This window comes from Indicator indicator, chromosome 8 (assembly GCF_027791375.1).
Source record: "Indicator indicator isolate 239-I01 chromosome 8, UM_Iind_1.1, whole genome shotgun sequence".
Classification (NCBI taxonomy): domain Eukaryota; kingdom Metazoa; phylum Chordata; class Aves; order Piciformes; family Indicatoridae; genus Indicator; species Indicator indicator.
This window is the reverse complement of record NC_072017.1, coordinates 37,647,699-37,671,783: the sequence shown is the minus strand read 5'-3', so window position 1 is coordinate 37,671,783 and position 24,085 is coordinate 37,647,699. Positions and strand designations below refer to the sequence as shown.

Here is a 24,085-nt window from a genome sequence, read left to right as displayed (position 1 = left end):
AACTAAACCTCTCATGCTACAACTTGAGGCCATTTCATCTCCTCCTATCACTTGTTAATAGGGAGAGGAAACCAACACCCACCTTGTTCCAACCTCCTTTCAAGAAGCTGTGTAGAGAGAGAGAGGTCTCCCCTCAGCTTCCTCTTCTCCAGACTAAATAACCTCAGCTGCCTCAGCCATTCTTCACATGACCTGTTCTCCATACCTTTCACCAGCTTTGTTACCCTTCTCTGGACCTGCTCTAACATCTCAATGTCTTTCTTTTAGTGAGGGCCCCAAAACTGAACCCAGTACTCAAGGTGTGGCCTGTCTGTGAGAATAGTCAAAATGTTGTGGGTTTTTTTCTGCAATACACAAAATAGGACTTTATTTTGCTGCTCTGATTAAGTTTACCTGGATCTAATTTTCACCAAGGATTTGAAATCATTCACATGCACAGGAGTTTTGCCAACAGGAATCTTTCGGTGTGTACTTATGTATTTTGTTGTTGAAATAACATCCTTTTGCAAAAGACTGAATTCTCTCCTCTCTTAAATATATGCAGCATGTAGGAGTCAGGGATTGCAGTGATGCTACTCTAGGATAAAGATCAGCCTAATTTATCTGTTTTGAAGTCATTTGGATACAAATTAGCACTGTTAATTAGTGGATTGTTTAAATATACATAAGATTTAGTGCTGATTATAGTTTTTATTTTGCAAATAAATTAGAAACCTTTCCAGATTTTCCCAAGTGTCCTTAACTCTAAGCTGAACTACATGGCCAAACCTGCAACTTGTTGTATGGGATTCATCCTCTAAATATGTCTGCTATTCATTATCTGCTATTGCCTGTCTGGTATATTTTTTTGTCCATACCAGAGACAAGGGTCCCTGTGTAAAGCTGTAAAGTCAGTGTCAAAGCCCGTGAAATCTTGGTAACATCTTGTCTCATTCCCTCAGCTTTCTTGCCAGGTCTTTCACTTATCTAAGGTCTGTGAGGAAAGGTACAGCAAACACTCTCCTTTCACGGTTTGTTCATCAAAGCACCTGGTGCCCTTGTAGGTATCATAGAAATGTTTTTAATAACAGTAGGTCAGAGCTTTAAATCTGCAAAGGGTCTGGGAGCCAGCTGTACCAGATTGGTAACAGTTCTTGCAGCTGCATTGTGAAGGAGTAGCTGAGCTTTGGGGGAATTTCTAAATAAACCAGTACACAGCAAAGAAGACCTTTGTTTTCTGGGTGGAGCAATGACTGGGAAGATGCAAATGTCAACAGCCTGGAGGCTGGAAGTTCCTTTTTAATTTTTTTTCTTTTTAAAAATACTTGGCACTTTATCTCCCACTTCAGAACACATTCATTAGAAATGATACATTGGACTAAACATTCAGTTAAACTATTCATTAGAAACTCTCTCAGCTGAAAACTCATTCAGACTTCTTCCAGAGGACCTAGAGATAGATAATTGATGCCATTGAACTTCATACAAAACTTGGAATTTGATCCACAAGGTCCAGAAATAGATTATTTAGAAAATTATAGTCATGGTAGACTGACAAGTGTCCCCACCCATGAGCTGACAGATGAGATTTCAGATCATACATTATTAAAAATAATAACTCTAAACTTTCTTGCTAGCAGGATTCTGTGCCATTAGATTGTGATCAGCAGACCTTCACTTTGAACCATTATGTAGTTTCAGTGATTATTTTGGACTTTCCATCTGGAAAGCAGCTGTTTTTCAGAGTATTCCTTCTCAGAATCCACTTGGCTTGACTGAAGAACCTGCCATTACCTATTTATAATTAGCAAGAAGTGCTCAGATCAATTTAGATTAGACTCTGGGAAGAAGTTACAGAACAGATTGCTCAGAGAAGTCATGAAGGCTCCAAGCCTGTAAGTTTTCAAAGCCAGGCTGGATGGGGCTTTGAGTAGCATGGTCTAGCAGAAGGTGTCCGTGCCCATGGCAGGGGATTGGAACTAGATGGTCTTTAAAGTCCTTTCCAACCCAAAGCATTCTATGAATACCTGAATAGAGGCCCAGTTAGCTAAAACCAGAAGCAACATTTCATATCTGCTTTAGATTTGGCTTTGAACTGCCATGTTATTGGTTGGTTAGGACTTGTAGTGGTCCACCAGCACAACAGTCCTGTTTCATGGAATCTCTATTAACCCTTAGCTTTACAATATCTGGTGGCAGTCTGTGAATGCATGAGGACCTTGTGACCCATGCTATCTTTCCAGTGGCATTACGGAACCATTCCACTTAGACAGCAGAGTTGGGAAATACATACCTGTACTGGCATGTTAGAAAGTGCTTTGTAGGCATCTTGATGGATGATAGATATGTTGTAAGTTGCCTTTTTGTTTGGCTCATCAAAGCAAGGAAACGATTTCCGTGCATCTGTTGGCTCATGATCAGTAGCTGCAATGCTCCTTAAACAAACAACAGATTGGCAAGCCTTCATTATATACCTTTCGCATCTTATCTGCAATTCTAAGCAAATATTTTTAGCAATTTCACAAACTCAAGTCAACTACAAGTATTTGTGTGTACTTGTCCATTCATAAAAGGAGGTGGCATCAGAAATGTACGAGGTGACATCAGAAATGTACAAGCTGTCATCATATAGTCATGTGTAACACGTACCCAAAAGTCTCTCATCAACATCCTCTAGGTTTCATGGTTAAAGCTAAAGGCAATTGCATATCACCAAATGTTTTTAAGAGCCAGGCAATAAGAGGAATGATCCCTCATGAGTAGCAACAATTTTGCTCACCTTCCTGATGAGCTTTCCCATTGATTTATGTGCCTAAAATAAACTACTGGTTGTATAATCTGGAAGGAAACCAAGGTCTTGCTATAGGAATGTTTACTCCAGTCAGTTCACAGGTTTACCTACTAAAGCATATATTGGGATTGGAGCCTTGAACATCTCCTGAGAGGACACCTTGGAATTGCTCCTAAAATCTCATCCTGCTTTTGAGTTTCTTTTTCTGCAGTCACCACATACAGTTTCCTGCTGGTGTTGTTATGCCCCCCAGGACTCCATTAATGAAACTGCTAGAGAAAGAATGAGAAATTCAGGTGAACATCCCAGCTCATAACTGATACTATGATAGCTGTTTTGGGGTGGTAGTGGGGTGGTGGTTAGAAAGTCATCTCAGTTACGCAGAAATAACTGGAGGAGCTAGACAATAGGGGTCACGTTAAAAAAGAACGAGGTGAAGGTTGTGAATGTTCCTATCGTGTTTGATTCTCACAGTGACACCAGGCTCTCCTATTAGTGAAGCTCAGAATTGCTTCACTAATGTGTATTGTCCAGTGATTCATAGTGAAGGGATCACAGATGCTTCTGCGATTAATCTGGAATGTCAAGCATTTTCTGACAGCACTTCCACAGCTGCTCCAACTATATTAAGGTAGCTTTTCTTTCCAAAAAGTAATTATAAGTGTACATCATAAATTACAGGTCTGCAGCAATCCTGCAAGCTCACGTGACAACCAGTTTTTCAGTGTTTCTCTTGCCCTTGGCATTTCCTTGTGACAGTTAAATACTAAACTGATCATGAGGAACTTGTAGCTGCAAGAGTCATTTACAAGCCTGATGGAAGTAATGTCTGGGCCCTTTCCATTCATGTTCATTGGAACAGGAACTCAAATGTTCATGGGCAAAAAGCATAATGAACATTCACCTTAACATCACTTTAGGCTTTGCTTTTGCTTGGTAAGTTGTTTGATGTCACTCTCTACTTTTCGTAGGATTTGAAAACCATTTCACAATTAACTTCTAGTCCCCAGGGCAATGTTTCCCTGCTGTTGCTTAAAAAATTGGCTCTATACTTAGACACATTTATATCTTGTTCTTACAGAATGATAACACTGTCATCTCTCTGTTGGTTTGTAAGGTGATAATCCATCTATCCTCGGACACCGAGATGCTGGAGCGAGTCCATCAGAAGGGTAATGGAGCTGGTGAAGGGTCTGGAGAACAGGTCCTGGGAGGAGCAGCTGGGGGAACTGCGGTCATTTAGGCTGGAGTAAAGAAGACTGAGGGGGAGACCTCTCTAGAAGGTCCCTTAAAGGAGGTTGAAGACCAGTGGGTGTTGGTCTCTTCTCCCCCGTAACGAGTGGTAGGAGGAGAGGAAATGGCCTCAAGTTGCACCAAGGAAAGTTTAGGTTGGATATTGGAAGAAACTTCTTGACTGAAAGAGTTCTCAAAGACTGGAACAGGATTCCCAGGGAGGTGGTTGAATTCCTATCCCTGAAGGTGTTTCAAAGAAGCAGAGATGTGGTGCTGAGGGATAGAGTTTAGCACCAGATTTGGCAGAATTAGATGCTGGTTGGACTCAGTGATCTTGAAGGTCTTTTCCAGCCAAAACATTTCTGTGATTCTATACTCTATGAAGACAGACATTAGCAGTGCAAAACCTTAGCACTACCATTCCTATGGAGTAGATGATAAGAATTCCAGGCTATGGCATACATAGAAGTGGCAGAAGAAACATGAAAGACTGAAATTCTTTCAAACAGTATAGCGTAGTTTTTAGATAAGATTTTCTTTGCTTTTTAGTGGCTTCTGTCCTTCAGCTTGCTGTTGATGTCCAGACCTTTAAATAAATGTGAACTAGAGGTGGCAGTTGTAAATGTCATTGCAATAAAAAGTGAAGATCTGCCTGAGACTGCATCCAGCTGTTGTTCCAATAATAAAGTAGTGCTGCATTTAGAACCATGATGAATTTCACACCACCACCCCCTACACTTCACTTTTTTTCCCCCTTAAAGCACAGTGGTTTCATGCAAAAAAAAAAAATAATCTCCCCTTGAGCTAATTCAACAATTTTCCTCCTGTTCTTTCCCTAGATTCTGACCCATTGCTTCTTCTGAGAAAATTTTCTCCTTGAAGAAGAAATCCAGGAGAGCTACTTTTGTAGACCAAAGAATATTTTGCCTTTACCCTAATCAAATAAAACCCTAAATGCAAGTTATCCTGTTAGAGATGTGCCCAGCTTGGTATCTTTCGTATCATGTCATATCAAGACATCTTGTGTTGTCTTCTTATGGAAGACAGAATTTCTGTAAGCCTTATTTGGTCACTAATAGTAATGCAAAACCAAAACAAGCTGCTGTGACCTGTTTGTATTATCTGTAATATTAGAAAGAAAATAAAAGTGGGGTTTAGAACATTCCTTGAGAGGAATAAATGAGTTGAAAACCCCATTACATCAAGAAAGGATTCTTGTTTGTGCTCCTTTCCCTAATATTGGAAATCCCTGATATTAATATTGGAATGCATTTATGCCCACTGCATAGAATCACAGAACCTTAGGGGTTGAAATCTCAGAATGTTAGGGGTTGGAAGCAACCTCCAGAGATCATTGAGTCCAACTCACCTGCCAAAGCAAGATCACCCAGGGCAGGACGCACAGGAATGCATCCAGAAAGGTTTTGAAAGTTTTCAGAGGAGGAGACTCCACAACCTCTCAGGGCAGCCTGTTCCAGTGCTCCAGCACCCTCACTGTGAAGAAACGTCTCCTTGGGTTGAGGTGGAACCTCCTGTGTACTATTGTTCCTCGTCCTATCAGTGGGCACCATGCAAAGTAGGGAAGGATTGTTATTGTCCTTCCATCAGTGGGGAAATGAAATGCTCAAACGGAGAAACACCTTTTCCAGAGGACATCAGTGCTTACAGCTGGGTTAGTGCACCCACAGGAAGATCTAGGAAGGTCTATGTCTCAAATCTGTCTCCTCAGTTTCTGCTTTCCTGCTCCCTACGCTCCCACACAGGTTGATTGAAGTAGTTGTGTTCCAAAGGTATCTCAAGATCTGCCTCTGGCAATGTCCAAAAGCACTTTTGTCCTGATGGGGATTGTGTGAGCTGTCTGAACAGGAATCCCAAGCAAGGCATTCTTCTCCCTAAGCCTCCCAAGGATCCCAGACTTGTGGGCATGTTCAGCACGTGTCTACCTGTTTTCCACAAAATGTGGTGGGAGTTTTGAATCTAAGCAACAGCAGAGTCTGGACACGTGCCCAATTTGTAAACAAAAGGCATCATAGCAATGCTTTAGGAAATCTTTGCCTTCACAGATAGACAGCTGGGGAGTAGCTCAGCCCTGGGAGGTGACTTTCCAGTGTTACTAGTCCTCTAAAAAGGTCCTGCTGCTTCTAATGCTGCCCAGAAGGGAGAGAGGAGCAAGTTAATCATGTCAGCTCTCATTTTCGCCTAGTCCCCTTTGCTCCAACATGCACTATTAACAGACTTGCTTGACTTTTGCTATTACCTGATCTGATTTGTATTTACTGACTGCATACCAAAAATGAACCATTTGGGTTGATATTTTCTGAGAGTGATGCCTGCTTCAGGCAAAGGCAATAAACCCCTAATTTCAAGTCATCATTGGTTTTGAGTGTAAATCCAGGGGAAAAGGCAGTTTTAATAAGTAACAAAACCTTTCCTTTGCCATCCTTCCTCACCCCATCCTATCACCTACCTTCATGCTGCATAACAGCAACTTAGCTGGTGGTTGCATCACCACTTGGTTGGTAGTGCTTTCATTTCAAAGCTGTACTTATCACTGTCACATACATCTGCTCTTCCACCCCCCTGCAAACAATCTGCCCAAACTTAATCACTTGAAAAGCATTTCAGAAATCATCATTCACTCACTCTTATTAGAGCCCTTCTTAAGCCTAACAGTCTCACATCCTCGAGCTCCTTTCTGTATGGAGTGTTTTCAGATTGCTGGCTAGGATCATCCTTGCAATTGTAGCTTCCAGCATCAAGAGGTGGCAACCCTCTCAAAGTGAGCTCACATTTTATGCTTTCTTAAGCTTATGAATTTTTTTTCTGACATCAGATGCTTGGTCCTTGTCTTCTTACACTGTCTGGATCTAAGGAATGGTCACTCACCTCTTCTGCTCTGTGCCTCAGGTCCTGCTGTTCTGGTGTTGCGACAAACCTGTGGCAACTAATTTAATATCTAGGTATCCTTCACCAATAAAAAGCAAGTGACACTCCTCAACTTAGGAAGGTGATAAGAGATTACACTTTAAGGTGCTGTAGGGATGTCAGATGCTCAAAGAATAAAACCCAAAGCACCTTCCAAGTCAGAGCAATACCGAGGTGGTAGATGGAAGAAAATAAGAGAGAGAGCTGGCTGGGGTTCAAGTTGTTCTCTACATGGCTTCTTCTTAAATCAAATAACTATGTTCATGTATGAAAAAAGCACAATGTTTGCTTTTTCCTCTCTCTCTTGGTTTTGCTGTTGCTGGTGCCTCTCATTGCTGCTGTTCCTGGCATTACCTGTCAGCAGCTGAACAGGCTGATGCAACTTTCACTTCGGGCACCATTGTCACTAGGAGGGCAAACAACTGCTGTGAAAACACACCAGTGTTTGTCTCCATATTCCTGACACAGGGTCTTGGAAAAGTCTAGCCAAGTTTAACTTCTGTCTAAAAAAGACTGGAATGAAGCAATTCAGAAATTTAAATATTGGAAAATGGATGAGTGTCCCTTCCATACACTAACTGCAGAGAAATGCCTCTAAACAGTGGGAAATGGCTTTTGTAACTTTTCAGCTTGAGGAAGCACAAATCTCAGAGGTGGAATGGGCTAAGTGAACTGGCAGAGGCTTTGTAATATTTGAATAACTATTGGTATATTCAAATGGAAGAGCTGGAGCACAAAAATTCAATGTCAAAGATATTCTTCATAGCATGGACTTTCCTACCCATAACTTAAAACAGCTGCTGTGAAGTTCTGGTTTGGATATTCCTCAGGCTTGCAACACTAAGGAGGCATGACATGAGGAAAACTATCACAAGAGCATTTTACAGCAAAACTGTTACCTAGGGGAGTGACAGAAGAGAGTGGTGAGAGCTGTATGCTATTTATTGTACTACAGAGTTAAAAAGAGGCCTCAATCTCTCCAGCTATTGGAGGGAGCCATTCGTAAAGCTCAAAAGTGACCTGGGACCAGTAGAGTTGGAAAAAAATTTTCAGAATAATCATAACAAGCCCCTCATCTCTCCAGCCCACATTCACTTGTCAGCAGCCAAAGGGTTTTGAATAGCAGCATCTTCCTTAGGGGAATGAGAAAATTAAAGAACAGCCCAGAAATGTCAGCAAGTTGGTGAGAGACAAGACTGAGAAGCTGAACAGGAACAGAGCAGGCCTGAGCAAGTAGAAACAGAGAAGAAAGTTTCATAAATAAAAGAAAAACTTCTTTACTTGATCTCTCCGTTGTCATTGTAGGTGGTCCTATAAAACCCAACCAGGGAACCATTCAGCCAGCCTTGAAACTTCAGGGTGAGTATATAGGGATCACTTTCATCAGTGACAGAGAGCTCTGTTTCTGCCTTCATCACTATGTACTCTTGTGCCTTGTACTCAAAGCAGTCGTTGAGAGCAATCTGCTGTCCTGAGGATTTCTGGAGCGTGGGCATCTCTGTAATCTTGGTCTCTCGCAGGTGGAGCCACAGGGCGTTGACAGAGTGTTCCAAAGCAATATGAATGCTGACTGTCCCTGTGTAAATGTCTTTCTCCATTTCAGGCTTCATCTCCAGATCATAGTGGACAGGCTTGACATAAGTGGGTAGCCTAAAATGTCTCCACTCTCCAGTTTCATCATTTTTAGGAGGACAGGGACCCAAATCCACTGTGGGTTGATCTGTTTGCTCTGAAGGTTCTTGAGATTTTGGTCTGGACAATCCCACACCAAGCCCCACAGCAAGACCTACAACCACCACAACGCCACAGATGATAGCCACATGCTTTGTCTTCATGCAGTACCTCTTGGACTTCTTATCCTCAAAATCCATGCCTTCCATCTCTGCTCCCAGGTCTGTTCTCACAGGAAAATATTAACTGTACAAAAAAAAAAAAAAAAAAAGCTTATTAGTCACTTCAGCACTTGCATTCAGTAAGCTCAGCAGACTTGGTTTGTATTTAAATTGTGTAGCTGTTCTCTGCCTGTCTCCCCCACCTCTCCTTCCATGAGACGCTCAATTAATTAAAGACAACATGCATTTGGAGGAAATGGGAATGATCAAAAGGAGTGCATCTGGGCTGGGAGATGGAGGGAACAGGAACAGAAGAACATTGTTCCTGTCATGCTCCCCTTATAAGCAGTGCAACGCCACCCCCAGCCCCTCCTGCTCTGAGTTAAATATAAAACAGTGCTATGTTAATCAGCAGTTAGACGTTCAGATGCCAAAGCTCTGTCAGCAGCTTTCAAAAAGAGTTTGTATACAGAGGTGTAACTGCTCCAAACCCTCAACCTTTGCCACTACCTTTTTCTTTTTTTACCCTGCTGTGTCTTGTTTGGGTTTTTGAGGTTTGGGGTTGAGGCTTTATTTTTTTACTTTTTTCACTTGCTAGCAAAAGTCTCTTTGAACTTACACCCTGTATTTTATGAAATGACATCTCCAAAGTCTCAAAAATCCAGCAAAAAATCACACGTACAGCTTTCAAGGACTTTTCAGTTGTTTCCCCTTTTCTAGGCTCATTTACCTTTGTCAAGTAATTTGAGACAGTTACAGGCAGGAGAATGCACAGTGGAACAATAAATTTTGATCACTGACTTCAAACTTTAAACATGTTTAATTCCTCTCCTCCTTTCACAGGGCCAGTTTTCCAGGAGACTGCTCACAGCCATAGCCTGGGATAGCATTGCCTTTTTGGTCAGTGCAATTACTGACAATTACAGTGAACCCTTGCTGTGAGGGACACTTCTGAATATGCAATTATATGATTTACGTGCTAAAGATCCAATTTAGCATTTACTACATGTCATCACGACGTGCATGTGGCATTTCATCAAAACAAACTCATTGAACAGAGCCTCCTTAGGGGAACTTATTGTAAGGGTGGCCTCACTAAGCCCGCGAGCAAGATGTTGCTAATGCTGTATGAAACTGAGTACAGCAGTAGTCTTGACCTTGTTTGATGCTGAACTAAAGGAAAACGGTGTAGAATAGAAACCTCAGTTACTGGATCTCTTAACACCTTTCCTCCCCTTATGGAACCCACTTGAACAGATTTTTTTAATCAGGTGCATAAGTTTGGCTTCATGCCTCCTGTTTTAGTTTATTAGAAGACAGATTAACAACATTCTTCACTCCAGTTACAACTCTTTGCAACTCTCTGACTATTTAGCCTCTTTATTTTTGTTTTGTTTGGGGTTGATTTGGTTTTGGTGGTGGTGGCTTGGTTTTGGGTTTTGGTTTTTTTTTGGGGGGATGGATGAAGTTTCTCCTGGATGGGTTGTCTTAGGTCCTAGAATCAGTCAATGTGTGCTCCAACTGAGATGCACTGAATCAGAGAAGGAGCATTTCCAGCATAAATATCATCCAGTCCATTTAAAAATGGATCTGTTCACAAGTTGCTAAGTTTCTCTTAGGAAGATCACCAACCACCACAGAGAACTTTAGCCACCCAGTCCACATCAGCACTCTTGTAGCACGCTACTATTTATACAACATCTTGTTTTAAAGTCAAGATTTCCCAACAAGAACTGAGAAAAAAAAAATAATAACAGGTCATTTTTTTGCAGACCATTAGGTTAACTCTTGCTGGGATATTTTCAAAAGTGAAAAATTAGTGCAAACCCAAATTAAAAAAAAAAAGGAAAATCAAGCAGAAAGCCACAAATCTGTTTCACATTATGTCTGTTTTTATTGTTTCCCATTTCTCTGCTGTGATCAAAACTAGATATGACATGGGAAACCAGTGCTCTTTAATGGATTGAGTAAGATTTAGCTTCTAACAACAGAGCCAGCATCAAATATTTAAAACCATTTCAGCTTTTCTCTTGTTCTGTGATAGAATAGGACAAGGAAAAAGAGCAATAGACTTAAAATAAGACATCTTAAGCCAGAGCAGGTCAGAAGTGCTGAGGGAGTAAATGTATCTTAATTTCAGGTGTGTTTTTTACATCATTTTCATTTTTGTACTCCTTAGCCATGAGGTTTTCTGTTTCATTTTTAATCTGAAGATGAAAAATGCCGTTTGAATTTACAGACCACAGAGCAGGTTACTTAGTGTAATTCTGAAGAGACTTGCAGGTTTCTTCACTGGTAACAGCTGCCTCCTTCAGGAAGAGCTAGAAAACGTGTGAATGAGTTAGTCCCAGCCAGCAAAAATACAGGTATTTATTCTCCTAAGCTTTAAAAACAACATCAGCAGTAAAGGCCATTACAGGCTAATGAGGAGTGACAACTAACTAGCTCAAGATATAGCAGAGATGATTGGTGTCTTCTGCCAGTTAAGAGCAGTAGTGGAGTTGTATGCAAGCTCTAAGCATTTTCATTTTAAAAACCTGAGATTCGAGCCTAATTGTATCCAGAAATAGCTATAATATATTTCTGATGGCTATAAGCAGAGTTATCCCTTCCACACCAGAAACATCCTTTGCTCCTAGCCGACAACACTGGAGTCAGTCGGCACTGGTAAGAAACTGCATAGCTGCCAATGTCCAAAGATAAGACAAGACTCAAACTATTAATCTCTCTACACAGGAGTAATAAGGAGGGCAGAGCTGCCATTGCCAATGCTCTCCCTGCTTGGCTGTCTCCAAGGAGAAAGTGGTAGGGAACAGGATCTGCCTCCCTAGATTAAAGAGCAACATGGTCATCATCAACGTTGTACAGATACTTTGCCTACCCTACTCTGCACAGGCGTAAAGTGGAAGAAAGCTAATCCCAAGCTTCTCCAGCACAAACCACAAACCAAGGCAAGTCCTGGCCAAGCTCAGAGGTTTAGTTTAATTTCTAGGAAACTGAAAAGAAACTAATACCATCTCACCAGTCATCCAGACAATGCTGACACCTGCTATCATTTGGTGAATTTGAAGCAATTTCACATTAGGTCAGTTTGCACCAGGATTACCACACTGCCTTAACCCTGCCACTTGGGCTACCTGAAACACAGAGGGGTATGAAGTCACCTTGCTCTGCCATGATATTTCTGGTGGGCCCACCTGTGTGCTCATAGGAGCAATATCCAGATTATCTTTTCAGACAACTACCAGGAATATAAAGTAATACAAATTTTTTATCCCTAAATTATCAGCTATTCATTTCCAATGCAATGTCCCATTTTAAGTTCAGAAAATGGAATGCAGTTTCCACAAGTGACAGCTAAGATCATCACCAGCACAGGCCTGCTGTAGGCATTCAGGGAGAAGTCACAAAGTACCAAGAAATTCTTAATTGAAGCTGACAAGGAGAAAAGAACTGATCTGGAAAGCATCAAAGACATGGAAATAAATAAATCAAATTAAAAAAAAATTAGAAGGAAAAGACAAAACCCCTCCACTGCTACTCACAACAAATGAAACTCCTCCAAGCCAAGTCCATCCTTGGAATAACATCGAACACTCACTGGACCTATTCAATGTCCAGGGACATTAAAGCAACATGAGGGCAGCAGAGCCTAAGGACCTTTGATTTCCTTCTGTTCTCTGAGCTGTCCCTGATACAGGATTTGGGGATAATAGATGGAGCCTCTCTGCCTCCATCAGGAAGAATCTGTCTCTCATTATGCTAATGTGCTTCATTAGATTTGTCTCTGCAAAAAAAAGAAGGCATGCAGCAATCTGCTGTAGCGACTGCTTTCTGGCAGAGCTGCGCTTTTAGGCTTCTCCCCTGTGGCCCCCTACCAAATAAAAAATTTAGGACATTAATTTAAGAAATGTGAAACTGGTTGTAGTGTTCTACCAGGTCACAAATTAACTGTGTCCGAAATAATTTCCCTGTCCAATGTTTTCCTACATCTGCAGTGACTGATTTTGTCTCCATCTTTGGCTCTGAACACCCTCTAGCAATCATCTATCCCCTAGAGTTCACAAGTCTTAGTAATTACTGGCTTGCAGTGGTCCTTCCTCCGATCTTTTCTCACAATCTTTTCTATGACAGTTTTTAACTACAAAACAAGCCCTTTTGGGTTTGGAATGTTTGGAAATGCAAATGTTTTGAACTAGTTTGAGAGGGACAGTCAGGATTTCTTCAGTCATAATTGTTTCCCCATTTAAATCTCTGAAACCTGTCCCCAGCACTGGGGTACTGTTGCTGTGTTACCTTGGGAAGACTGACTACTTCCCTGATGCAGCCTGACTAGCTCCCTATAGAACATACCAGCTGAAGCAAAAGGGAGAAAAGAAGCAAACTTTAACAGTGTTGTTTTGGGTTTAAGAATGGGAAGTCTCAACCACAGAGACAGAATTCCTCCGAAGGGCTAGACAGGACCCAGGAAATTGCAAATTGTTGTTCTATCCCATAATTCTGCTTTCTCTTTTCTCCTTTTTCTCTCTTCCTGGGAAGGTGTGAGCTCTGATCTCTGCAATGGGGGAGGATATCTGCAGCCTAGGTTGGCCTGGCTATTTTTTTCTACGTAGTTCTGGCTTGGTTGGACCTAACATAGGGAGGCATGGGGGGCAAGAAAGAGCGCTGAGGCCTGGGTATTAAGGTATGGTTGTGGGGGGGAAGGTTTTCCTTGGGATGTAGCATGTACTATGGATTTTGTGTATTTTATATGCTTTGTACTGTTATATGTAGTTATGATTAATGCTTCCATTTAAACTTTTAACTCTTTCCAATCCGGTGTAGAATGTTTTTCTTTAACTCCTTTGAGAAGGGTTAATGATCATCTGTCTCGCTCCTTCAAACAAAGACAAATATGACTTTTAGGATGTGTTGGGACATCACCAGACCCACAGGAGAATCAAATACTGCAGTTTAGAAATTCAGTGGGAAATTTCTTGATGAACTTCTGGAAGCATTTTTCCTCTGTGAGTGAAAACCTTGCTTTCTACTCTCTTCACTTGTGTGCTTGAGGATGTTACCTCAGTAGACCTTATCTCTCCACCTGTGATTCAGGGCACTGGCTGTAATCTTTCTAATATGAATTGCAGTTGCCTGAAGTGTCACCCCTGCCCTTGAGCACTGCTGTGTCATTTGGTACACAGTCATATTGATCCATTTCTGCCTTTAGATAAGAGGGCACGAAGCAAAAAGCATTTTGATGGAGGAGAGGTGTAAAATTTCCTCCCTACCTTGACTGGCCCCAGCCTGAAACTGTTAACCTTTGGGGCAGGCTTATTTGTTTTGCTTTCTCCTTTAGAAGCAGGAGAAAGTTCAGAGGGAAAAAGAAAAAGAGAAAGAAAAGAAAATTAAGCATTAATCAGCCCAGTAATGATGTCTGCCGAGCATGCAGTGATAGTGCTAAATCCAAGTGTGACACTGGCTTCATTGACCAGGTAATAGAGATTACTGTGGAAAACAACATTTTTAGTTGAAGGCATGTGTTCACTTACAGTAAATTGTGGGTTTCTCATCTTACTGAGAAAGATATAGTGGAAATAAAAGAAGGCATCAAACTGGCAACACAGAATGGAAGGATCAATCATCCTTTTAATCACTTAAAGAGATTAAGACACTGAATCTCACTCTCTCACAACTGTGTGCACTGGGAGCAATCCCATAACAGTCAATAGCAAAGTGCTTGAGAGTCTGACAAGAGAGCAATAGGGTATGATAACAGTGCACAAACACTGAGTGGCTCAGAACCAGGTAGTATACCTATCCTATAATATAACAGCAAGGGAACTCACAAAGCTGCCAAAGGCAGTAAATCCGACACAGGGTAGAAGAAAACCTTTCATCTTAACCTCACATATGTCTTACTCATAGTGATAGGCCAAAGATGCTGTTTATGAGGCATCTAATGCAAGCCACTGAGAAGCAGAACAGCAGACCAAGAAGGTTTCTACTCTGTTCTGCTATATAAATTTATGTGGTCTTTTGCTGTTGAAGGTGCAGCAGAAATCATGCCAAGGCAGAGAAAGAGAATTGCTTGCATGATTTGCAGCACTGGAAAAGTCTCATAAATGAAACCAATTTAATGGAAAAAGAGAAAACAGTTAAATATTTTTGCTCAGTTGGAGATGTAATCTTAGGGGAATTTTCTGTCAACATGTATTCAGGTTATTCCAAATCTATTACCATTTTCTTGGCCAGGATGATGGGGCTGATAAAAGAGAAAACAATTGCAGCAGCATAAACAGTTACATTTACTATTCTAAATTTAATATTATAAAAAAAAGTATTCCTTTTCTTCCCCTTTGCAGGTATGTTTAGGCATTTGAAAATGAATCAAGAGATAGGGGAATGAAAGAAAGGAAACAGTTATAAATCTGGCTTCCTTCTCTTTCTCCCTCCAAGTCAAATCTATTTGCCTGCAAAATGGAAATAGAACAAGCTACGTCTTTGGGATTTCAATCACATTTACTTCATCTGTTTTGCCCTGCATGCAATACCTCATTCTTTTGAGGACTAGCTCTGTATCTGTCAATCCTAACCTCCCCAAGATCATTGACAACAGTGGCTGGGTAGAGCAGGAGACAGACAGACCAGTTGACTGATTCCCAGGCAAGTTCCTAAATCACTCACCACACAGACTTTCACAAGCAGATGTGTATGTGAGGAGCAGTGAGGTACATGCACTGAAGTACCACTTGGCAAGTTTACATGAAAGGAGGTGTCAAGTTAGGAGGAAGGTTCTGACATGAGTAATATTTCTTTGATGTTATTTGGGAGTCACGTCCTTCAGAGTAACAGCCAGACGAATATTTTCACAGAACAAGAATACCATGAAATATTTTGTTCTATTTTAGCAAACCCAGGCTGATCTGGAAGAACAATTTTATTGGCCAACAGTAAATCCTGAGGTCTAACTTGATTTTTATTACTAGCAGCAGCAAGCAAAATGGCAGCTGTTTCTACATAAGGATGAGGACATCTTTATTCTTCAGGCATGTAACATGTTATTTTGAGCTTGTACAGGTTGCCAAGAGCATAAATGAGCAGACCAGTAAAATTTAGCACTTGGTAAAGATTGCACTGAAGAAAAAGCAGCAGAAGCAAAATCAAAGAAACCCAGGAGTTTCAGATCTTACAGATGATCAAAGCAACATTTCATCTTCCCTTTAAAACCAGCTAAGGACTCTCATTCTTTATGTGCCATCAAAAATGCAGCCAAAGAAATGTAGAGTTTGGGAGAGAATCAAATAGTGTCTTGGACTATCTGGATCAAATTCAAGGTTTTAACCCCTTGTGTGAGACCTTCTCCAGTAATAATCAGGTGTCAAATGAAACTGGGTTTTTTGCATCAGTTCACTTTTAAGTTTGTAGGGTTGCTACCTCTGCTGCCTCTGGAGAAGTTTAAGCACTGGTGTTTTACAGGATAAACTACAAGTTAGGATACTGTATTTCCTGCAGAGCCTTCTTTCCCTTCCACTTGAATTCACATTCTTTTTTCTTTTTCTATTCCCTAAAATCTCAGTGACAGACTACAGTAGGAATTGTTCTTTACTAAAAATTCCTTCCAAGGGCTTCTGACAATAGAAGCCATGAAAAGTAACCAACAAACCTAATAAGTGAAAATGGATATAAATCCAACTTTTCAGCCTCTGTCCTAATATTTTTTAGAAACACATTCTACTACTTCTATATGCTGTTTTCAGGTTAATTCTGTTTTTTTGTGAAGCAAGTAACATTTCCCTTCACTGCAGAGAGAGCAGGAAGTAGAGCAGAGAAGTGCAGGCTGATATTTATTGCTGCATCTGAGGGGAACATTTATACATAGGATGTCTGATGCTTTTTCCTCACAGAGTTTATGTTGTTGTTTTCTATTTACATACTTACATTCAAGAGCAGCCTAATGGTTTTAGATGGAGTAAAGGCTTGGTCCTTGCCCAGAGAGTGTATGTGGTAGCATCAGACATAAGAAAAATAGTAGGGCACTGAAAAATGGAAAGAGCATGAAATGAAGTGATAGGACAATTATATTGACATAGCCACGTAGGTGTGTGCCACACATCTTGATTATTTGTAATTCAGCACGTTTAAATTATATTACATGTAATTCATGTTACATTATAGGCTTGTCTTGCTTCTCATAATGACATGGGACTGTGAGTGAATCTCTTTTAAATTAAATCATTCCATTAAAATATCTGCTCAGCTGAGAAGAGCACTTACTGGACCCTCAGAGAAAGCAATTGCCAGCTGAATTATCAAGAATCATATCTGTGGTGCAATCAACAGTGTTTTTCATTTCTGGTGAGTCAGTCTAAAGATTCAAAAGTCAAAGGACAAACAGTTCAGCATAGTTTTACAATGATCATACCTTGCTTTTCCAAGAGGATAAAAACAACAACAACAACAAAAAAAAACAAAAAAAGAGAAGTTGTTTCTGAAACACATCTTTAGGGTAACAGCAAGGCAAGCTGCATTCTACTTCACTGCTCCTCACACCTTTAACTTCCATGTGGATTTTTGAATGGAAATAATGGAAATAATTTTTTTTAAGGAAGAGACACTGCTACAGTGACACGTAACAACAAAAAGCTCCCCCAGAGATGAACTTCAATAATTTTCTTAAGTTACATAAAAAATTGCGTATCAAGTTACTTATGATTTAAAAGCATCTCTGCACATGATCTGAATCTCTACTCCAGCTGGAGGATCAGACTTTTTCTTCCAAAAGCTATGCCACTAGCTTCCTTCCATCTAGTTTGGTCTGTAACATCTCTGCTATGGACAGAGATGTTCAGATATTCAGACACAGCCTGCAGGAGGGAAAAATTTGGAAAAGGAGCTAAAGCTAATCACAAGATATGGAGAGTCTCAAAGCGATAATGTCTTTGTAGTCAACTATAAAGTTTTTAATATAAAAGGACAGCAAAACTTATTTTCATCCCCCAGTTCTTCCTGGTTACTATTCTAATTGTCCGTAATCATAGAATGACAGAATGGTTTGGGTTGAAAGAGACCTTAAAGGTCATCCAACCCCTTTGCCATGATTAGGGACACCTTGTACTAGACCAGCTTGTTCAAGGCCACATCCAGCCTGCCTTTGAACACTTCCAGGCTTGGATCCTCCACAGCTTCTCTGGGCAACCTGTTCCAGTGTCTCACCACTCTCATGGGCAAGGATTTCTTCCTAAATATCTGACTACAATTGAGCTTCTTCATCCTATCACTCCATGACTTTGTCGAAAATCCCCCAGCAGCTTTCCTGTAGCCCCCTTTAAATACTGGGTGGCCTTCTCTTCTCCAGGCTGAACAGCCCCAACTATCTCAGCCTGTCTTCATAGGAGAGGTGCACCAGCCCTCTGATCATCTTCGTGGCCCTCCCCTGGACCTGCTCTACCTGTTGCACATCCTTCTTGTGTTGGGACAGCCTAGGAGAGATATCTTGATTGCTGATACTGTGAGGATATTTTTCCTAGACTGCAGAGCAATGCTTCTGACTATATGGAATATTTTAATGGTGCATTTTTAACAATGACAGGTAAACCCCCTACGTGTTCTAGACAAAGAAGCAGCAAGGGCTTTTCCTGCTCTGTCAGCATGGGATTTTGTTTTCTAGCTCTTATCTTTCTCTAAGAGGTAGCTGCACATTTAGCGCTGGAAAGAACTCACCACAGTTTGACATGCTGCACAAACTGTTCCCAATTGTCCAGTGGCAGTATTTTGGTACATAGTCAGCTGAGATTCCCAGGTTCATAGGAAATATTTTTAAAAGTGGCTCACTTTTTCAAGTGCTTCCTAGTGAATTTAGCATCCAGTTTGCCTCTGAATATTTATAAAGAATAATAATTTAAAAAGGAAAAAAAAAGGTAATTTATTTTAATAGTTCCTGTGACGAAAAAGCAAGCAAAAAGATAAATAATAAAATGTCAGCACCTTTTTCCCAGGGCTATCCTGAAAGCTTATATGCATTACATGCTGTAGCTCTGTGCTCCTGGGATCCTATCAAAATTAGTGTTTGACTGTATCCTGACTTGCAGGCAGAAATACAGCCCCATTTTAACAAAAAGATGAGTTCTGGCTATGCTTGCCTGATCATTCGGATTATTGCCGTGTTCACACTGAGCTGGGTGTGTGTGTTGAACTTGTGCCAGCCCTTCCTTGCAGTACAGTAGGACTCAGGACTTTCTGCCTCCCACAATGTACTGGAGAAGTCCTGCGGATAGAAAAGTTGTTAAAGTGTTTCAGGTCATGCAGGTGTTCAAGCAAAATCTTTATATGGCCTATTACTCCCTTTCCCTTTTATCTGATAACTGTAAGTGCAGGGCTCAAAGGAGGACTCTGATATCTGGCTCTCTCATTCCACCAGGAAATAAAATTCAGCACTAATCCCACAGCCTCACCCAGGGCAGAGCACCCAGCACAGCAGGGATTAGAGTGATTCTCCTGAGTGGATCTGATCCCACATTCAGCCCCAGAGCACAGCCCCTCTGAGCAGCCAGGTGGGATGTTGTCTGTCCATATTGGCTGCTAAGTAAGTCCCTGGGAGCTCAGTTCAGGCAGACCGTTATTTCTACTGTCTCTGATTCATTTCTGCCATGATAAGTACAGTGTCTCCTCAGAGCCTCTTCATTCGTTTTCTGGGGGCAGTTTAGACCATCACCCATCAATTCCTTTCGCCAGGGAAAAAGTCTACATTTCAGTTTCTTGTGTGTTTTTTGCACGCATTTATAGCTTTAAGAGTGACAAAAATCATTGTAACAAGGGGGAAAAAGTGCTTTTATGCAGCAAATCACTAAAGCTGCCTCCCCCCGGGAACAGTGTGAACTAGTCTCTTAAATACAGTTCCAAATCCCCTGATCTGCTGGGATTTACGACCTCACCCAGAACGCAAGGGGTGAAGCCAGGCAATGACCAGGGAGCAGAAGAAACTGCCTCAACTGCTGGTCTGAGTAAAAGGGCTGAGAAGAGAGTGGTCAAAGGAGGTGGTGGCTAAAGGAACTTGCTCTGTAAGGTGAGGCCTGGTGACTGAGTGAGATACAGCTGCTGTGGAGGATGAATATGTGAAAATATTTCTTTGGATGGGCAATTAATGAGGAAACCTGGCTGAGTTTTTTTTCTTTATTTCTGGCACTTGTGTGACTCAGTGACAGGCAGTGTAACACTCCAGGTTCAATTCGCTTGTGGCAACATTGCACATACAGACTCCCATCTCCATCTCTCTTCAACAGGAGCGCAGCCAGGACCTATTCTGTGTTTATGCCTGTCCCCAAAGCTGCATGATTGCTTCTACACTTAAGGCAATCCAATTCCTAAAGTTGTAAGCTAAGTGATCCAGCACTGATGGAAATGTGGCTCTGAGGGATTTTTATTTCAGGTTCTGACTTACCTTCCTGTTCCAGCAAGTGGAAACCCATGCTGTTTTTTCCTGGACTATCTGCTTTGACAAGGTACTTCTGCTATTCTCCTGAGGACAAGCCTCCATTGTCTTACTCTGCAGCAACTTCATTGCTCATTTATAAATAGGAACAGATGTTTGACTCATACCAATCAGGAACAGGTGTGGAGAATAAAATTATTTCCTCCTGCTTTAGGGTTGTTTCCCTTTCTTCACACTAACTTCTCTATGAAGTTAATCCTCTCCTCTGTTGGCCAGCCACTTAGGATGGAATGGAAAAGTCAGGTTGTGTTACTTCCTATGTATGTTGCCCTGAGAACATTTGGATTTAACAATCCTGAAGTGCAGAACAGATGACTTTTTGCAGCTCTGTGAAGGTGGCAGTGAGGAAACCTGAGTTAATATGCCTGTCTACAAAAGTGATTCAAGCTACTGTCCTGGTTTAGACTTGTGCTTATAGATGTGAAGTATTTTGAGTATAAGTTGCCACAGCTGTTGGCTCTAAGAGCAGTGTGTTGCTTAAAGGAAAAATGGGTATTAATTTTTAGAGGCATTTGCTGTACTATAGTACTGCAGTTAGTCTTCTAGTTAAGCAGGTTAATAGTTGACTCAGGATTCACTAATATGTTTGGAGATTCTATCTTATTATATGCAATTGGACTTTATTCTTTCATCAGGAGTGGCTTTAATGGTTGTCAAATTACATAGAAAGGTCATGAGAGTTCTCACATATGAAATGTGAGAATTAATGTTTATTACCATAGAAAGATTTTAAAATAAGTGACCTTTAGCTAAATAACCTCAAAGTCAGAAGAACAAGGCCCTAAGTTTCAAGTGCTGTCATGTTTGGGAGATGGCTGTGCTTTAGGTTCTTCCTTCAGTGACTGCTTTTGTTAAAAGGCAACTAAGAGGCTAAAAGGACAAACCCTTATTGCATCCATATGACCTCCCTCTACTGCAAAGAGCAGAATGATGTTCCCCTGCCATTCTATTCTGAAGTTAGATGTTTCATATTAATACTTAGAATGCACCCCTTGTTTTGAAACGTGCTTTTAATGAAGTGAAGCCTGCTATTTCTTTTTATAACATGGCTGGTTTCAGAGCCAGACTCTAACATTTCATCACTGTTTCTGCTAGATAGTTGTAAGTTACTCCTCTGGAATGAAAAAGGAACCTACTCCATTAAAAGGCTCAAAGTGCTCATGTACACAGGAGTCATTCGCAAGACAATATTCAGGCACTCAAAAATGTGGCTCCTCAGCTCTTTCATGCTTAGCCTGGTGCCATAGAAGAGAAGTGCTGCTTTCTAGGATATGACTGTGAAGTCTCAGTTCACACTTTGCTGTCACTATTCCTGTTGCAGCCATTTTTCCAAAGCAGTGAGAGGGACGCTCATATCAGCTGCTGTCTCATCTCATCTAAAGTTGTTCTCCTCAAATCCATTATGCCATGACTGTCTTTGCAGAGTCTTTGAGACCTGATCAACAGCATCTCTGTGTAGTACTTCTTGTCAAGGTCATAATTTTGACTTTCTTGGTATTTTCCAGGAGGCAATGTTAATGTTTCTTTCAAAGAGCTTTCAGGAGGGAGCACTTGCAGAAGACAGATGCTTAGTGGAGATGCTAGGAACCTTTCTCCATGTACAGTACTGCTGCCAAGGTCAGTTCCTGCATGGCACAGGGTAAAATGATAAAGCTCATTTTCTGCAGGGAGGACTTTACAGGAAAGGGCTGCAGGATATTCATATCAGGCTACAGAGCAGGTAGTACAACTCCAAGCTGGTAAACGTGATTGTTTACAGAGTTAGCAATTCAGAAATATCGTAAGTAGATTAAATTTTACTGTGGGAGGAAGGACGTTGAGTGAAGAAATAGTCAAGTTCACATTGACCAACTGATGATACTGAATGAGAGCATAATCTGAGCAATGAGTAGAGGGAAAGAGGGGAAAGTGTGCTGTGAAGGTAAAGCAATGTGCATTCCATAGGGACAACGTGAGACCTCTTTTTGTGCTTTAAAGAAATAGTGAAGTTACTTGACATACCATTTTTTCTAAAGTTATGCTAATGATGATTAATGATGATTACAGTGCTTAATTTTTACATTTGGCAAGTTTTAAAGCAGAAAGAAGAAACCAGATTACCATAATTGTGTAAATACTTATAAAAGAAACATTCACAATTCAGGAGACCCGAATACAGGAACCTCTTAATCAAAATCTAATCCAGTGCTCCTCTAAGATATCCTCCTGTTCTTGCTATGTCTGGGTACAAGATAGATGTTACAAGACTTCTGTTGCCGTGACCAGGAAGTTTCTGGATCAGTATTTAACCTTTCCCCAGACCCTTCACTGCCTAACTTTCATCCAGGAAACAGTGTGTGAGAGCTCCAGGTGATGTTATAAATAGAGGAGTCAGCATCTTCTGAGCCACTTGTAAGATCAGTGCAACTATGTGACTTTTGAAGTGCTGCTTCTTCCCGTTGTGTAGATGTGGAGACATCATCAGATGTCCTGCCAGTTACTGGTGGTTTACAGCACAGCATATGAAGGTTTCACTGAGATTAGATATTTTTATGCAAACAAAGCATGGACAACTCTAAATTCTGAAGTAGTGTTAACTGAAGACAGCACAATAAAACATTATATCATACAATAAAACAGAACCCAAGAACATAGCCTTGGAGTTTGACTACAGCAGATATTGCTTAAAATATTTCTTCACTCTGGAAGCATACCAGATTAAAGATTGGTATCCTTGCTCCCTCCCTTCCTACTCCATCTCTAAGAGAAGGTTTTGCAAAGTTTTGCATGGCCACAAAAGAGAGGTTTGGTGTGTTTCAGGACTGTCAGTTTTTCACCAAGCCTCAGTTCCCTGAGGTCTTTCTTGAACTGAGAGGCCCAGAAATGGACATAATATTCCAGATGTGGCCTCACCAAGGAAGAGTAGAGGGAGAGGAGTACCTCTATTGACCTAATAACCACACCTTTTCTAATACACCCCAGGGTGTATTAGACACCATTGGGTGCTTCATTTCCATCTTGGATGGAGGAATGGTTCTTCCTAGAGTTCAGTGCTGGGACTAGCTATATGACCACTGGAACGGAAGCAGCAAGAGATGGAAGTCTTCTTGTGCATCCTCACTTGCTCAATCCACTGAAATAGCTTGGGCTTCAATATCTGTGTGCTACTTAATAGACAGAAAAGAAAGGTATGAGTAGTACTTACAGTGAGCACGAACGCAAGCTAGGTCAGCTCTAACCTTAACAAAAAGTTTGGATGTGTCTCCTATTGGTAGATGGCTCTTCCAAAGGAGCCTAGCTGCTCACATCATTCCCAGTGCTATAAAGGAAGTAAGTGCAATAGCTGACTTCTAAGGATGTTGGATTTCCTTGATTTTTTCCATTCTTCAGACTGTTTCTTCTCATTTTATTATTTATATCACTAGCATTTCCCATTTTTCCAGCACTGGATTCCAAATATCTGAAGTGGGATTTGGGTTGTACTCAATCTGTGCAGTCAAATGTTTACACAGGCCCTTCTACTGACATCATTAGGGCCAGTTCTCTCTTTTGTCCCTGTTTTTAATTTTTCCTCATCAGAACTATTTTATAAGCTGCAGCAATCAAGCCCAGTTTTGTGAAGTCTGCAACCAGTGTCTTTGTTTCAGCATCTGTTCTTCTCCTACTGGAAGGACAGGGATGCATTGAAAGTCAAATACTGATGCTTTGCTTTGGTTTCATGACTTCTGAGCAAAATGTTTTAGCAACAGCAGGGTTCTCTCATGTCAGTGAGAGAAGGATTTGTGTTTCTGAAAGGACTGGTATCAGCATATGCCTGTCATGTTCCTAGAGGAAAGTCCTTTTCTTATAGTGTGGACAGAAATCCTAGTTTGCCAC

At 41.0% G+C, this 24,085-nt stretch overlaps 1 protein-coding gene across 1 annotated transcript in view; it reads right to left on the bottom strand.

The window, feature by feature from the left end:
• The window catches only part of ENPEP (glutamyl aminopeptidase), a 36,250-nt gene extending 27,442 nt beyond the window's left edge, over window positions 1-8,808 (bottom strand). The window contains exons 1-2 of the mRNA XM_054383102.1: window positions 8,210-8,808; window positions 2,273-2,414 (exon numbers count right to left, since the gene is read on the bottom strand). Of these exons, the coding sequence (XP_054239077.1) occupies window positions 2,273-2,414; window positions 8,210-8,808 (741 nt within the window). The remainder of the gene's footprint in view (window positions 1-2,272; window positions 2,415-8,209) is intronic.
• Window positions 8,809-24,085: the final 15,277 nt, after the last annotated feature.